The 18186-nt window shown below is 35.9% G+C and overlaps 1 protein-coding gene across 2 annotated transcripts; it reads left to right on the top strand.

The window, feature by feature from the left end:
- Window positions 1-10802: 10802 nt before the first annotated feature.
- LOC103711936 (serine carboxypeptidase-like 34) lies at window positions 10803-16713 on the top strand. Of its 2 annotated transcripts, none has more exons than XM_008798260.4 (10): window positions 10803-11238; window positions 13386-13493; window positions 13623-13718; window positions 13827-13919; window positions 14008-14096; window positions 14258-14563; window positions 14743-14879; window positions 15143-15235; window positions 16026-16131; window positions 16216-16713. In XM_008798260.4, exons 1-10 carry the CDS (start codon window positions 10965-10967, stop codon window positions 16363-16365), a joined length of 1452 nt encoding a protein of 483 aa, XP_008796482.1. In that variant the 5' UTR covers window positions 10803-10964; the 3' UTR covers window positions 16366-16713. The 2 variants fall into 2 exon arrangements, with proteins under 2 accessions (XP_008796482.1, XP_017699479.2); XM_017843990.3 differs by lacking the exon at window positions 10803-11238 and adding an exon at window positions 13033-13283.
- The last annotated feature ends 1473 nt before the right edge of the window (window positions 16714-18186 follow it).

The raw sequence follows: 18186 nt of genomic DNA, 5'->3' as shown, positions 1-18186 counted from the left end.
TGGAATTAGATATTAGTTTTACTACCTTTCTGTCCCTCTAGGTTAAATTACTCAAGACACATCTCATTTTAATATCATGGAGTGCATTTGATACTAGCAAGTTATTTCCTTAACAACCCTTGCAGAGTGTTACCTGGAAGCATGCTCAAAATTAATGACCACGATACCATTATAACAGCTATTATAATGGCTTTTCATCATTGTTGACCATGTCTATACATGCCTTTCTAAAATGTATTGGTAAGAGTATTTACAGATTCATGTTATAGCGAGCACATAATAGGTCACATGATTAATTAGCTAGACTCACATTCCCATACATTTGATTACTTAAGAACTTAATAGCAGGAATCCTCCATTTAAAGTGGTGTACGTACTTCCAAATCTTGTTGAAACTCATACCTGCACCCGCTTCCTGAGTGTTCTTTTACTATTTTCTAAACAGACCCGCTTCTATGTTCGGGCACCCAACATGCTTCCATTAACTGATCTTAAGACACATTTTATTTTTAATTTCATGGAATGTATTCTGCACTGGCAGAGTGTGACCCGGAAACATGTTTAAAACTAATGACTGTCATAATTTTGTAACAGCTGTTTGGAGGCTCCCTGTTATGATATCTATAATGGACATCTTGATTTTCAGGATGAAATTTAATTTTGTGTTGTAACATCTTGATTTTGCTACTGCTACCCGTTATTTTAATTACAGGAGCTAGTGACAGTTTTGATAACCATCAATTTTTTTTAAGAGATCCTATCCCAGTCTGGATTGGGCAAATAAACCATCATCATATCTGTCATGATGGTCAAATCTAGTAACACTTTGTTGTATCAGATGACAAGGTTGTTTGAGGATTATGTACATGGTTTCTCTAACCAAGATGAGGTTGCTGCTAATGGTACTTACATTTCATACCTGCAGAACCGTTTAGACTGGACCTTGTTCTTAGGAGCTTATGGTGTTAAGTGTTATTTGTTTTATGAAAAACATATGAAAATTAAGGTTTCTTGTTTGTCAGTTCCAAGATTGTGAGACTGAAAATGCTACTAGAAAGTTCGGCACTTGCTTTTTTGCCGGCTGTACAGGAAGTCTTATAATGGATTTGGACCAGTTCATTAGAGCTCCTATTGGTAGAAAGTTTGCTTAAACCTTTGGGTTGGATTTTAATATGGTCTTGAAGGCACAACACCATTCCTCTTGTACCTCCACACCCACTAATTCAGATATTACCCCTCCTCAGGCTTGAGTTCTCATATAGCAGGTCCATCTACCTATCAGCTTAAGCTTATGGTCTGAACTTTAAGAACTCACATGGATTATTTCCATTTTAATTGTCAATAATGAAGAGGTCAATACATTGGGAAGTTGTGGATCGTTTGTATTGTTCTCTTAGCCATGATCACGTTGCTGCAATTGATCCAAATGTCTTGATGCTTGTGGAACCATTTTAGATGTACCTTGAGCATTGAGCTTAAACATTTGCAGAAGAAGTCTTCCTCCCCCTGCATCACCTAGTTCAATTTGGATTTCAGAATCTTGTGAGATCTGGAGAGAGACTTATGAGCTTTACCATTTAATGCAGTTTGCATACCTTGTGCAAATGCGCCGTACTATTATATCATTGCCATTTTCATAAATGCAGCATACAAACTTTGGTATAAAAGAGGGTGTGATCTGTGACATGGAATCCCATGGTTCTTTCTATCTTTGAATTCTTGGGTCTTAGGCATACTTTGGCAATCGATGATTGTCTTGTTGAAAAGTTGGAATCTTATTTGTCTGCCACTCTTGCTATGGCATCCTCGTCACGACAAGAGAGAATATCAAGTGTTGCTCCTACGCCTTCGTTTGCTCCATGATCTGAGTGAATCAACCAACATGGAAGTGTCAAATGACGGAGCCTACAATTCTATTTTCTGAAACCTTTCCTATGGGCATCAATTTGAGCAAGAAAGCATATATTTTAATATTATATTGCATCATTAGTAGCTTGATAGTAGACGAGTAATGTCTATTGCATATTGAGTTCATGATCCTTGCGTAATAAGACGTGAAAATTATATAGAAGGGAAGAAATCATTATGAGAAAATGAATTGAACGTTTCGAATATGCTGCATTATTTATTTAATGGAGAGAACTATAATAATTGGACGAATGAGGCAAGATGGAGAAGCATGGGTCTCTCTCTCAATAATATATCCAAGATTTGAACTTTGGATCTGCCATTAGGAAAGAATTCTGAACCAAGATAAGGTTCCTGGCAAAGAAAAGAGTTTAGAGTTGTTTTTTTTTTCATGTAATTACATCATTTTCTCATGGAAAAAAAAGGAAAGGTTTCTTAAAGAGAATTTCCAATCAAATATGAAGGCAATATAAAGAAAAATGAATCATGAGGGCTTTCTAAAACTTGAATTCTTCCTTTCTTGATGAATTGAAGGGAAACAGATCAATAATATATTTAAGGTTTTATTGATAATACTCTAAACTAAAACCACATCCAGGGATTAGAATTGATCATGGTTGAAACATAGATTAGAATTGGATCTAATCCAACCCAACAAACAAAATGACTAGCAAAATCATACATTAGTTAGGATTAGGATCTACTCTTGAGACCGTGAAACAAGATACATATATAGTTCAATCCTAATTATTTAATTTGCTAAAAATTGCAAAATTATATTGAATTAATTGTTTTGGAGTATAATTGGAATGATGATATAAGAAAATTAAGACAGATTCTTTGATGTGTGAGTTGACGTTCTATATGTCTCCTATATAATATTGTATGTGTTACCTATGTTTATGACACTGAAACTAGGGAGTCGAACGTCGAGTCGGAGATAAGTGGCACAAGTGAACCGGACAAACACTCTTCTCCCACTAGTAATACACCAAGTAAATAGGAGCAAAAGATAACAATGAGAACTCCTCCAAAACCGAAGGCTAAATTCTCTTCCAAAACAACAAATTCTTCACTATACATTCATTCACTACTACATATCTGCTTATATAGATACAAAGATGATCTTACAAATTCCAACACATTCATACATCAAACTTTCTAAAAAATGAATAAAATAAGTACTTCTATCACCTCTAAAAGATACTAAGTATAACCATCTTTAATACAGCCTAGAAACTTTATCGGATACCCATGTTTATAAATATATAATTAGAGTTCATAACCAACAACGACTAATAACTAATCAATATTTAGCTAGACATTTTACTTCTTGACTAAATAATAGGCCATTTTAAAAAACTAATCCAAAATGTGTTGAACTAGCATGGTTGGTCCATCACTCCTGTGTCAATTTATGTATTCATAAAATCGACGGCAATTGCTGCAATAAAAGTTTGAATTAGGAAACAATATATAATCAAGAAGAGACAAGGTTCTCAAAACTACACGGTTTGGGTACCATATCGAAATGGTGTGAATCGACATAAGGTGTCGATTTGGGACTTAATAGGAACATGCCCAGAATGAGCAAGACCTCCCAGTTTGGCTTGGTTATGATTGGCACCTACTGGATGAGAGCCGAGCCAATCGCCTTAAAAGCCACAACCTTCAATTGCTACATCTCTCGATCTCTCTCTCTCTCTCGCTCTCGCTCTCACTCTCACTCGCTACCCATCGAAGCTCTTCACCGTTCATTGTTAGAGCTTTTTTAATTGACCACTATCCTTGTCTAACTAACTACTTTGCATCATCAACCACAAGTAACACCTCCCTTCACTTTAAAGCCCATTCTCTCAAGAGCTAAAGTAGTAGTTCAGAAGCTGATGTAATAAACTAAAAACTGACATATCGTGGCAACACAGAGTCTAATGTGGCAGAATATGAGCTGTTATAGTAGCTCAAAGGCTGATATAGCAGATTACGAGTTGACATAATTACTCAAAAGCTGATATAGCAGATAAATGTATCAAGTTGATGCGATAATAAAGAATTAGATATGGTAGAACAGAAGCTGATATAACAGCTTAGAAACTGATGCGGTAGATCAAAAAGCCAACACAACAAATTGATATGTCTGGCAATACCGACGTAGCTAACTGACGTGGTAGATTAATGAGTCCACTGACATGACTAACTAACATAGCAAACGGGTGTGTTTGTTGATGTGTCTGATTGACATGACAGACTAACGTATCTACTAATGTGGCTAATTGACTTGTCTGATAATGTGGCAGCAAGAAGATACATAGAAGATAGTAGTTGCAATAAGGACAAAGCTCAGAAATGAGGAAACCGAAGGTTGACGATTCTCGTAGACGGAGGCACCATAGAAAAATAGCAAGAGACCTCGAACTGGATGGTGAAGGAGTCAGAGGCAGCAAATAAAATTAAAGATGGAGAGAAAGTGGCCAAGCGATGGTGAGGAGAGACGACTAAAGATCTAAAATTGAGGAGAAAAGTGGAGGAGAGGAGTTGTGGATCAATTAGAAAGATCTTCGATGTTAATTTACCGAAAATAGAGGATATGCAAATTTACTGAGGAATATGGGATCTTCGAATGTTGATTCATTAATAAATAAAGGATCTGAAAAAAAAACAGAGGATCTGCGAATCTACCAAAAAATAGAAGATCTTCAAGTATTGATTCACTAGAAAACAGAGATCGATAAATCGACAATAGGAGTCTTCAAAGCTTTTAGATATGGCAACGATGGCTATAACAAAGGTGAAAGAGATGGCGGTAGCAGATTAGGTAATCAATAGCTCTGATAACATATTAAAATATTTGCAAAAGAAGAGAAAAATAAAAGAGAGAGAGAGAGAGAGAAAAGTGATTTTATTTTTCTATTCCATCATATTCAGTACAGATTATATATACTCATGTATAGACTCAACACGAGAAAAATATTATAGGCTAAAAATATTACTCGCTGATACAAGTTGTTATGTGATCCCTAAAATTATTCTAACAAGATTATGCTAACAAAAAAAAAATATTGATTGATATAGAATTATATTAACAAAGAAAAATATTATGGGCTGATACAGGCTGTTACATGATCTCTAAAATTATGCTAACATCTCTTATGAAATCTAGGATTTGGAGAACCTGATACCTGACTAATATGGTCATCAGCAATGTTTTTGTAAACCTTGACGAAAAAGAAGCAAGTCCATAGAATGTCCTAAAAAATGAAACAAAAACATTATCAAGATATGTGGAAAAATCATGGACATTCTAAGGAATCAAGAAGAACTTATGAGAGATTACACATTAGGGATTTCTTCTAATTTCTCTAATATATTTATACATAAGTTAGGGAATATCCCACTAGTTTATCTAGTTTGGTGAAGTTGAATCAGATCCATTTCTAGGATACATTTACCTAAAGATAAGTTGAGTAGCAAAGCTTATTCTTGCTGAATATGCTACAAACTCTTATTCTATACTCAAATATCATGGTTGTGTTGAAAAAAGTGAAACCAAGGATGAACAAACCTATCACTTCAATGAAACACTGATTGGATGTTTTGGATGAATAACCACGAGATGATTGCTCCCATCATTAAGTAATGACAAATGATATTTTTCTTTAGTTGAACATCTCATTTAATTGTTTTGCAAGGACTCACGCGTATATTTAGTCCCACAACGGCTATGCACTAGGTAGATTTTGGATATTTACATACGGCTAAGAAATTCAAATAACACCTTCTAGCAAGTCTTTTTTGTGAGGTCCTAGGTTGTTACAAATGGTATCAGAGTAGATCCAATCTATAGCTTATGTGGATTAGGAAACACTATAGTGTAGGGTCATCTGGGCTAAATACTTGTTAATCATGATATTTGTGATTAGATTTGTGGTACTTATGAAGAGATTCGAATAGGTCTAGACTCTTATCTTGGGGAAGATGCTATGGATTAAATGAGGAGAGCATGTGAGAACTCGTGCGGATATATATTTAGTCCTACATTAGCTATGCACTAGGCAGATCTTGAGTACTTATACAAGGCCAAGAAACCCATATACCACTTTTCAAATTGCCTTTTTGGATGAGGTCCTAGGTTGTTATAGGTTTTATTGTGTATTTTTCTTTTTCGATGCATCAAATATCTTCACATAATTTCTCTTGCTAAACTTTTGTAAATTCTCCGGCCTAAATTACTGATTGCCTATATTCTAATGCCCATTGCAATTGATTCATATTATGATATGTTTTGCTCTTCCTCAACAAGGTCCTGCTTTGTATGTGATAGCCTGGTCCACTAGCCCAACCCATCTTTGAGACAGGCCCCGATCCCCACAACAAAAAAACAAAAAAAAAAATCCTAGAAGAAGACTCCCTCTTCTTCCTTAAGGACTATCAGTGGGAGTTGGACTTGGAAAAGGCCATCGAAAGCTAGAAAGGACCCTACCCTCCACCTATATTTAAGAGATCCCACCTCCCTCTCAAGCTGCCCGCCAATCACTTCTAGCTTTGCCACCGGTTTCATCATCGAATCCCCATAGTTTTTGTCGTTGAGATCTCTCACATTGCTGGCCTCCATGCCTCACTAGAGTCGAGGTAAGAGGTTCGATCTCCTCCCTTATTTTTCTCCTCATCTTTTCTTTGATGGAGCTCATCGCTGGTTGAGAAGTCCACCGGAATCATTTAATGGAAAACCCTAGTTTCCACCCCATTTTTCTCTTTTCTTTTTCTTCCGGCAATCTTTGCCGCCAACGTTCATTGCTGATGGCCTTAGCCTGTCCCATGCATTGGGCCCTTTTTGGAGCTGGAACCCCAGCCATCGACGAGCGGGCTAGGACCCAAGAATGATCAAGCAAAAAGCTCCTTGTTCGGCCCTATTTTTGGGCTGATTTTAGCTGGCTGATTGTTACCTTGCTAAACCACCATGACCATAGCCAAAATCTGCCCTCCTTCCTCTATTTTTCCCAAAAAAGAAGAAGAAAACAAAGAAAAAAAAGAATACCCATCTCTCTTCTTCTCTCTCTCTCTTCTCTCTCTCTCTCTCTTATCCCTCTTTCTCTCTCTAACAGACTTGTGGACCTCAGTAAAAGGTCCTATCTTTCTATCCTATAGTTTCAAGTTAATCCTTACAAAGAGACCCTAAACCGCTCTGGTGCTCAAGCAGCCTATCGGATCAATCATCCTTGCCCTATTGTGTACCTCTGAATCCCATTATTGATGAATCCCATCGAACAATATTGACCTTGATCGAGTCTATATTTCATGATTTATTGATTGTGTCGTTTAGACTTGACCCACCTAGAGCCACTAAATGTCGTTGTCCAACAAATCATCCTCTAGTTCTTGTTGTTTTAAATTCTATTCAAGTCATCGAATAAAAATTAATTTTGTTTTTAATGTTTTAATAGATTTTGCTTATTTGCTTCATGAAGTATGAAGATTTAAGGCAAAAGAGGTAAGTAACTCTGACATTCCTTATTAATTTTTGAATTATCATTTTATTAAAACTTTATGAAATATAAAAATAATATTTGACATTGATGATTCTGTATTTTCTTAAAATAAGAGTCAAGCATATAATATTATGCAAATCGTGTATTGTCATGAAAAGTATAGTTTCATTGATATTTCTGTATTAATGACTTGTTTATAAACTATGAATTCTATATTTATAAAATCTGCATTTTTGTTATGAAAAGGCTATTTGCATAATTGTTTCACTATTAATGATTTACTTATGAACTCTTAAGTCTATCAAGCCATTTAATGTCATTCAACTTATTTATTTATTTATGATATAAAATATATGTTTTAAGAAAATATGATTTAAGAAATATGACTATGGGCTCTTAGATAGCTTTGTATAGCCCTCACTAGCAGATTACAATAGCTTGGCATACAGCCCTGCCAACAGGTTATAATAGTTGACATGATATTGATTTCATCTTTATCACGGGTATATGGTGACCTTAGCATTTAGTGTAAGAGAATTATTATGAATTATGATATAGTAAAATAATAAATGATTTATGACTTTATAATGTTAAACATGATTTATGATTATGTTTATGCACTAAGAACCATATTTATATCATTTACATATTTTATGCATATGCAAGAGCATGACTGATTTATCATTATACTATTATTATAAAATATTTTATTTCTAATGGTAGTTATCTTCTCTAAATGATTTCTTGATATATGTAAAAACTTATGCTTGATCCGGTAAGATAATATAAAGTTTATTTACTAATCTGCATAGCTCATCTCTTTATATTATTTTTCAAAGGAATATGGTCACTAGGGATGAAGAATGCTAGGAATGAAGAATCTGTCGGCCTTTGAATTCACATTAGCAAGTTTGGCGATTTTGCAGCAGAATTTTAATTCTCTAATTGACTATAAAATTTATAGTTGATGATTTTTTGAATTTTGAAATTATGGTTTTTGGTATCTAAATTTGAATTTAGTCACTCTGAACCAATACATAATTATTTATTTAATGGATAATGGATTTGGATTCTTTTGTTATATTTTATTTGAGACAAATTTCTATATGGATTATGATTATTGGCTTCGTGTTATCGTGGACAATACCCTTCAATAGCATGGCTACATTATATCCCAAATTTGGGGTATGTCATTATAATATAAAATATTACAATTGTTACCCAAGGTAACAACCCAAGGAAAGAGAGAGGGGGGGGGGGGGGGTGAATTGGTTTTTGTAAAATTTATGATCCTAATTTTTTTTATAGATATGTGCACAATTTAACCTATGTGAAAGGTGTAAATGTAGTGGAATTTATATAAATTGTAGGCAACCTCAAGTAAACAAGCAAGAAATTAAACTAAAGCAACTACACGACGCAAGAAGGTAAGTAAAGCAAGGTGCACAAAAGAATACAATCCAAACACCAATAAATATAGTGGTTCGGTGCACTCCAAGGCACTTACCCTATGAATCCCTTTGTGAATTTACTATAATTCCGTGGATTACAGCTGGATTGTTTTACCGAGCTCACAAACCAAAAACCCACACTGTTGGTCTTTTAGGCTCACCAACAAAACTTACAACTCCGTTGGTTTCAAGGCTCACCAACAACCCTTACAAAGAGAATAAATAGTTCAAAAATTTAAAGCTCCTTAAATGTGCAAACAAAACTATTATGCGCTAAAGAAGAAGGAAAAGAATGATGTCGCTTGAAGGCGCTTTGCTTTTCTTCCTTGCTGAAATTGCTTCATGCTTAATGGGTTGGTTGAGCTCTTGAATGTACTTGGAATCTCTGCTCAACACTCTTCTTTTTGGCCTTAATTGAAGCAATGAATAAACTCTTGGTTTGCAAGCTTTTTCTCTTGAATGCATGCTTAATATTTCAAAAAGATTCTTCTCTTAGATGAATAGTGGCTCTTAAATACCTCTCCAACCTCTAAATAGCCGTTACTAGCCACTGGATTAAAGAAAATAACCGTTTATAGCCGTTGGAGTCTTCAAAAAAGCTTCTGCGCACCTAGCCGTTAGGCTGTCAGACGAGCTGGGGTCGACTTGAGTAGATCTAGGATCGGCTCGATCAGTGGTTACAGACGAACAAGCTTTCTGTCATGACTGGTGGGGTCGACTCGAACTTCTGGTAGGGTCGACTCGAATCCATGCCAGTGTTCAGGGCATGCCGTGATCGGCTCCAAACCTTTTGGGGTTGACTCAAAACTTGTTCCAAATGCCAAATCGTGCTAGGGTTGGCTCCAGAAACTCTTGGGTCGACTCTAACACAGATTCTTTGCCTCTTTAAGTTAGATTTGCATTTATAATTGAACTTCTTAAACTAGAATCATAGCAAATCATTTCTTTTCACTTAGGATCCTTGACACATGAAATTTTTCATCTCTTTAATCTTGGAAAAGACAGAATTATACTACAACCAAGGAAACTTGACTCTTAAGTCTATCAATCTGAAATTAACCCCTTTCCTCAAGTTCATCCAATAATTTAACCTTTTGTTGAGTTCTTGCAAGTTCTTCTAATTAAACAACAAAACTTATCAAGAACATTTCAATTCTTTCTTCCTTAAACACTTATATACTAAATCATCTGAAATATTTAATTTAAAAGCATTAGTACAACAATGTGACCTTAATGGCTTGGTAAATATCAAAATCACACTAGGGTCAACAACAATTAATTTAGAAAGTCTAATACTTCAATACTCTAGATATGAAGTTTGAAGGGCTAAAATTTGAATGCTAAGCATTCTGCAAATGCATAATAAAATATATTGAACATATTAATAAAAATATTGGTGATATCTTCTTCGAGGAAAACTATTAACCATATGCTAATTTGAATATATAGGATATCCTCCAACTTTTTTTGTTATACATGATTTTGTACTACAGTTTCTTTGACAATAAGGTTTCCTCCATCCTTACCAACTTTGAAGGAAGAAAATTCTAAGCCCCTAACCAGATGATAGACATATTACCTAAGATATGATGAGCATTATTCTAATGGAATATCCTGGCAATATCAGTTGACATGACTCATTATATAAAGATAGTCAAAAAAAACACTTCAAAAATTGCTTTATCAAGTGAAAACTGAAAAGTTCGATTTTGAATTTTCTTTGAAGGTGTGTGAAACACACCAGATCGCCATGCGTGGCTTTGATGTGTGCCACGTTCCAATATCAACATTATTTTTTTTTTTTTTTTTTTTTTTGCTGCAACAATATCAACATTAGTTAATCCCTTCCCTCGTAAAGGAAAATATCTCTGTATACGGTATGGCCTGCCGTATCCACTCTGTACATATCAGTAGCTGGTGCATCCAGAATTAAATACGTGAAACAACCCAAGAGAAAAATCTGGTCATTCGCCTGACGTCGTCGTCTTGGCCAAAAACACAGCCTTCCTCCCTGTGTATAAGAAATGTTGAAGAAATGGTTTAAAAAAGCACTATAGACATTGAATCCATTATATATACGAACCTAGAGCTCCAGGCCTCTCTACCAACAATTCACCAAATGGGTGTCTCCTCCTTCCCTTCTCTCTTCCTTTCCCTCCTGCTCTTCCTCCACTCCTCAACTCTTGTCAAGTCGACCGGATTAGATCATGGGGTCTTAATGCAACAAGAGGCCGACCGCGTGGACTGCCTTCCCGGCCAGCCGCCGGTGAGTTTTCGGCAGTTCGCTGGCTACGTTACCGTCAACCAGAGCCATGGGAGGGCTCTCTTCTATTGGTTCTTCGAGGCCACTCACGACGTCGAGAAGAAGCCTCTTCTCCTATGGCTCAATGGAGGTATACATGTTACGTATGAGCATAGAATTATGCTTATATGTGCTTATACTTAATAACTTTCTCAAAAAAAGAGCATAAAGTTATGCTTATATGTGCGTGCTTTATGTTCAATTCTTTCTACCTTCTGTTGCATTCTCCTTTCAAAGTGCTCTAGGAAAGCTACTACTAGCTAGCTGTGGTTTAATTCCATTCTTTTTTCCTCACAAGTACAGATAGTGATTAGCCTACAAAATGGATTGTGTCTATGACGGTGGAGATTCCTGACCTAGACTTTCTGAAGTGATCGAGAAAGAATTAAGACAATTCTATTCCTTTTTTTATTTTATTTTCGTTTTTTGATTTGTTTTTACTTTTAAAATGGAAGTTTTAGAAGTTTGTGCTTAATTTGACTTGAGGATGGAAGATGGGAAGAGGTCACTCTTTGTGTATATATATATTATGGCAGGAACTGAATGCTGGAAAACAGTGTATGGTATCTTAAGTTCTTCAAGCTACATGCAGTCTGCTCTTAATTATTAAAAGTTTATACGCATCCTGTTTTCTCCTTCAATTCTGGCTTGTCTCTTGCCTTAGGTTAAAGGAACCTCTAACATAACTTGCTGTTTCTTTTATGTTAAAAACTAGAAGACTGATATATTGGTAGCCCAAGGTTTGGCTCAACTCTCACCATAAAATCCATAAATCTGCTCCCATTTTCCTAATGGTCAAAGTGGTCCAGAAAGGCCAGCACCCCAGACAAAATCATACAGACCGTAATCAATAGAGTTATACCATTAGATTCATGAATGCTTTCTTGAATGCTTCCAAAATGAAATGATCCATCTCTTGAAGATACTTCATTGGTGTTCATGGCGCATCTGGGGCTATCAAGAGATGGCTTGTTTTTTCACTAGGGTTGCTTGTGGTCCATGGGGCCCCTCCATTATTAACATATAACCCAAACGAGAAAGCACCTCTTCTACTTTGTTATTGAGATGTCAACAGGTACTTAGGTTAAGCTATTATTCTTCGAGTGCCTAACTATTTCACTTTCTATTCCAATATCCTTTCCGGGATCTGCCAAGTTTTGTCCACAACTTACGCAAAGCTTTCTTGTTTTTTTTTTAACCACTGACCATTGTATCCATTGTACGCATTCTCTTTTCACTATAATACGGGTTGTGTTTAACTTTAGATTTTTGAGATGTGAAGACATGAGTTTTGTTTCACTAATAATTTTCTTTATATACATATAGGAGACATCTGCTTTAACTTGGATACATGATTTAGTTGATCAAGCTCGCATATTCATGATGAAATATACATTGAAAGATACCCATACCTGCTATGGCGTATCTTAATTTCCATGGGGTAACCCACAAGGCTAAATCAACCAATAGGTTGATATGGCGGTTTCAAGCAAAAGATAGGTAGTTGAGAGAAACACCCGCTCCTCAAAGGAGAGAGTCTAAATCAAAGAAGCAAGACGTAAGTGGGAGGAAGTTGGAATAGGTTGAGAGGACTAGAGCAATGGTGACTTTGACCATGAGGGCGCACACAAGCATCACAAGGAAGATGCATTGCTCTCTTTCACACCGGTGCACCAGCTTCGGCCCCCCTGTAGACCAAGCTTCGGTCAGCTTAACTATTTCAGAAGTAGGAAGGGTCTCCTATATATTGATCTCCATAATACCAAGAGAAAAAAGTGTGTGTGTGTGTGGGGGGGGGGGGAGGGAATGATGTTACTCTTCTACTTTCTTTTAACCATTGTTGGACTTACTACTATTAATTTTCATGGCGGAAATGAAACTATGTAACGTGTTCTATGGAATAAAAATGATGAGCAAGATACAAGGCTGTAGTTATCCACCATAGACTGATGTCACTCTCAGCCAGTGTGAACCAATCCTTTCTAATGGTGATCGGAAGAGTTTGGCACAAAGAAGTCCACAGAAAAATTTGAGCCAGGGCCCATGCTATGAATAACTCAGTGATTGAACTATTTGTGTTGATAGGCGCAAATCGTACAAGTGGCTGCATGCTCTCTCTTTCCCATCATGAACATGGTGATAGAAGGCTATTACTGACCGCAGAATTATATGTTTGCCTAATATGATTTTTAATTGCAAACATCAAACAAATAACTTGTCTAATGCATTTGAATTCAGGGCCTGGTTGTTCTTCTATTGGCTATGGAGAGGCAGAGGAGCTTGGACCTTTCTTAATGCAAAAAGGTGTGCCAGAGCTCAAATTCAACAAGCATTCTTGGAACAAAGGCAAGGCGACTCATCACTCACCTATAACTGCATTTATAATGTGGTAACTTAAAACTTTTGTTTGGATCCTTCAAGAGAACATGAACAACAAATAATATAAAACTCTAATGGTTCTTATCTATTATTCAGAGGCCAATTTGCTATTTCTGGAGTCCCCTGTTGGTGTGGGGTTCTCCTACACAAATACAAGCTCTGACTTGCAGCAACTTGGGGACAAGATCACTGGTAAGCTCAGAAATACATATTATTGATTTAATAATGGTCAATCTTGGTAGAATTTCTAAACATTTTATGAATATTTATTGACACCCTGTTTTTAATTATCATTAAAAGCCATCGATGCATATACATTCCTTGTTAATTGGTTCGAGAGATTCCCACAGTACAAGTCCCATGACTTCTACATTGCTGGAGAAAGTTATGGAGGTAAAGATTAGCTTCTCCTAATTGCCATCATATTAATTTAACTAATGAAATGGAATATATTTACACTTACTTATCACATTCTTTCTAGGGCATTATGTTCCACAACTTGCGGAGAAAATCTTTGATGAAAATAAAAATGTCGCGGAGGAGGACCGTGTAAATTTCAAAGGATTCATGGTAGAGCTCTTGTCTGAAACGCCAATCACCAGTATAAACTTTCTAAATTAAACACTTGGAAATAGTTATGGCTTGTTACTTGTGTCACTTTAATTTCCATCTTTTATAACTACATCTTAAACATTTAAGCTGTTAGTAATCCACCATCTGCAATAAATCAGATCGGAAATGCGTTGTTGGACGATGACACCGATCAGACGGGGATGATTGACTATGCGTGGGATCACGCAGTCATCTCTGATCAAGTGTACCATGATGTCAAGATGAGCTGTAATTTCAGCGAGGTGCCTGTTATTGGGAGCCCTCCTACCAAGGCTTGCAATGATGCATTGAATGAATACTTCGCCGTTTATAATATCATCGACATGTACAGCTTGTATTCCCCTATTTGTGTTCAAAATACTTCAAGTTCTATGAGAAAATCCTTTTGGATTGAAGGCGCTGCTCCTAAGCTCTTCTCCAAATATGTAAGCTCTCTCTCTCTCTCTCTCTCTCTCTCTCTCTCTCTCTGCATTTTTGTGCTAACCAGGAGAATCTACTTCAGAAATTATAACTCCATGGTTATTGAGGAGTTGCACTTGAGCAACCAAGGCTAGGCCAAGACAAGTCCTTGAGGACATGGTGTTTTTTTTTTTTTTTTTTGTAGAGAGGGTGGCATCAGAAACCAGCAGGCTATGATCCCTGTGTATCACACTACAGTGAAGTATACTTTAATCGTCGAGATGTTCAAGAAGCTCTGCATGCCAATGTTACAAAGCTTGTGTACAACTGGACTCACTGCAGGTAAGTTAGTTTGTTGATTATGATTTGGAGGAAGGCTTTAAACTTATGATGTGGTGTTGGTTCTTCAAAAGGAGCTTTCATCTTTCTTATAGTCTATAAAAATTATCCATCACCAATAATTTTTCTTTACAAAAAATTCTAAAGATTCTTACCTATGTTTCCTTCATCGATTTGGAAGATCACAAAGGATCAATGATTTTCCATTTGAAAGAAAACATATGAAATTATGATGGATTTTAATTATTTGGTACTTGTTATGACAGTAATGCGATTACCAAATGGAATGATTCGCCAATGACCATGCTCCCAGTCATTCGTAAACTCATTAATGGCGGCCTCAGAGTGTGGGTTTACAGGTGAATTTCTTTATGAGTAAGACCCTATGTAACTGTTGCGATCAATATTTAGCCATAAATAATGCCAAATTATATAGAATGTCGCATATATGCAAGAGTTTGTGGTAGGTAAATTGGAAAATGCAATGCCAGTCAGTGTTCTGAGAAACATTTCATTTGCTTGTTTGCAGAAGGATCAGACCAAACTGAAATTTAGTCAACCAACAGTTATTTCTTCAGAGAATATAATATGTGTTATTTCTATAATTTAATGACAAAAAAGTGTGTTAACAACACAGTTGCATGTAATAGCCTAGCCTAGATTTTTATATGTCCCAGCAATGCTCATAAAAATATAAACCATAGATAAAAATATATAACAGCTAGTCCAAAAGAATCTTGTTGAGTAACTATTATTCAACTTTCCCTTACCTTAGCACCAGATTAAAAAAAATAATGCGGTCAGCAAGTAATATATATTCATATGCTGCTTATAATCTTTGACATAGTGTATACACTTCAGCATTTTATGTCAACCAACTTTTGATGCAAGCTGTAAATCATCATTTGTTTTCTAAGTTGATATTTTTTATGAATTCTGTCCTTGGAATAGCAATTAAAACTACGGGCACTGCTCATATATATAGGCTACAATCTTAAAGTAGCTCAAAAAATGTATTTAATGGGTTCATGCAAGCAGAGGAAGGATAATATGACATCAATCATATATATTGATTGATTTGATCCAGTGATTACAATTAGTCATTGTTTTTCAACTGAATTTTTTCTATTTATCCATCCATTTATACAGTGGAGACACTGATGGAAGAATTCCGGTCACCTCAACAAGATACACATTGAACAAGCTTGGTCTCAAAACTATTCAGAAGTGGAAGCCATGGTACAATCATCAACAGGTAATGATTATTTTCTAAGGCCCCATAACTCACTTCATCATCACCTTAAAATAAGTATGCTGATACTTCCTTGTGGTTATTGAGGTTGGTGGGTGGACAATTATCTTTGAGGGACTTACCTTTGTTACCATCCGGGGCGCCGGCCACGAAGTTCCAGAATTTGCTCCTAGGCAAGCACGGCAGCTTATCAGACACTTCTTGGCTAACCAGCAATTGCCTTCTTCAGCATTCTAGCAACCCATCCCAACAGCATTTCTATCAAGCCTTCCATTTCAAGCTTTTGAGCAGAATAGGTGCAAGCCAAACCCAAATAATAAAAGGATGTTTGGGAATAGGTGCAAGCCATATTTCCAATCAGATTGATTTCGCAATGATTCAGTCATCCAATTCTGTTGTAAGGAATTTGGAATGAAGATTAATCTAATGAAGAACTCAGGGATGATCCTTGAGACCAGTCATGTAGTTATTTATTTTCATCATGGAACTTTTGTTTCCCTACTTAATGATTTGCTGTCTGCCCCCTATTAATATTAGTATAATAATTTATATCTTTAATGAAAACCTGTCTGTATCAGAAGGATAGTTCATATTATAAATATTTAGAATACTTTAGATGAATTGTGCTGATTGCTTGTGGTCCTTGCATGAACATCCCCTTTTTCTGGCCTTTTGAAAATTCTAGTCTAAATATATCCCTTGGTAGAACCACTAACCATGATATCCCCTCTCCTCTATTAACATAATGTCTTTAATTAGTGTATCTTATCTTTGATCGTCCATTGATCTTTAAATTATGGAGTGCTAAATTAACAGATGCCAAGACATTGCTGAACTTTTGTTTTCCTAAGCCCTAAAGGAAACCACAGAGATGAATCATAATCTAAACTTCAAAGAACAACCAATATCTCATCCATATGAGGCCAATTTAAGAATAAAGGTAAACAAATTTAAGAAACTTTTATAATTGGTTCCTAATATCTAGGGAAATGGTGTCAAGCTTCTGCTTAATGTCGGACAGGAGTGAATACTATCAATGTCACAAGGGCTAATTGGCAAGCTTTTCTTCGTATTATGTCATTTAAACTCACAAAATTGTTCAAATCAATTTTTAAGTTCCTACTTTCTTCATTCACAAATTAGTCCAAAAAAGCCTCATTTTTTTTCCTACTGTACTTAAGGGGGTATTATGAGTTTTATTTTTGATGGTTTATACATCTATGAAACACTAGTTTATGTTATGTAGTTCACACCTCGCCTAATTAGGGGTATCAATGCTTAACCCATTTAACTTGATTCAACCCACTTTAAATTAAATTAGGTTATCTGTTTAATAAAATGATTAGGTTCAAGTTTGCATTTTTGACCCACTTAATAAAAAGTTGGGTTCAGGTCGAAATTTTTTTGACCTATGTCGTATTTGAACCAATCTGGTGTTTACACCATATCCTTGCTGGAATGGACACACAAGAGATGCACCAAAATGGCTATTGTGGTAAGAAGAGAATAGGTACAACATGCATCAAAGGCAGATCCTAAGGGATAAGACCGGATGCATGATTAGATAAGAGCTGATTAAAAGCATCTCACTATAGGCCAAATATGCGGAATGGCCAAAAGAAAGTTGATGTATATAGGCCGAACAGAGATATGGCAAGAAATTTGGTCCATCAAGTATCGTTATCAGTCTAATTATTGGTGCAGACATGCTGAAGGATGTGTGTACCGAAAACCGACTAGGAACAGAAACCAGAACTGCTGATGTAGAAGTAGACGTGTTTACAATTGTCAAAAGTGGGCAGTTATCATGTACTAATATAAATATTAGAATTGTACTCTGAAAAGTAACTCTTTGACAATCAATCCAATCAAATTATTTTTATCTTTATCTTAGTATTTTATTCTAGGAGTAGGTGTAACTTAGAATTTCTACCATAGCCCAGTGCTACATCCTTATTATTGCCTAGCACTACATCTTTAATGTAGCCCAGCGCTATGCCTTTACCGTAGCCCAGCGCTACGCCTCTGTGGTATGACGATAGTAAAAATTTTTGAAGA

This window comes from Phoenix dactylifera, unplaced genomic scaffold, assembly GCF_009389715.1.
Source record: "Phoenix dactylifera cultivar Barhee BC4 unplaced genomic scaffold, palm_55x_up_171113_PBpolish2nd_filt_p 000764F, whole genome shotgun sequence".
Lineage (NCBI taxonomy): Eukaryota > Viridiplantae > Streptophyta > Magnoliopsida > Arecales > Arecaceae > Phoenix > Phoenix dactylifera.
The sequence above is the reverse complement of the archived record's forward strand: the minus strand, read 5'-3'. Positions and strand labels throughout refer to the sequence as shown.

Coding starts and splice junctions, on each gene's coding strand:
- LOC103711936 (XM_008798260.4), top strand. CDS start 10,965: ATGGGTGTCTCCTCCTTCCCTTCTCTCTTCCTTTCCCTCCTGCTCTTC. Junction 13,920..14,007: donor TGCTGGAGAAAGTTATGGAG/GTAAAGATTAGC, acceptor CATTCTTTCTAG/GGCATTATGTTCCACAACTT. Junction 14,097..14,257: donor TAAATTTCAAAGGATTCATG/GTAGAGCTCTTG, acceptor GCAATAAATCAG/ATCGGAAATGCGTTGTTGGA.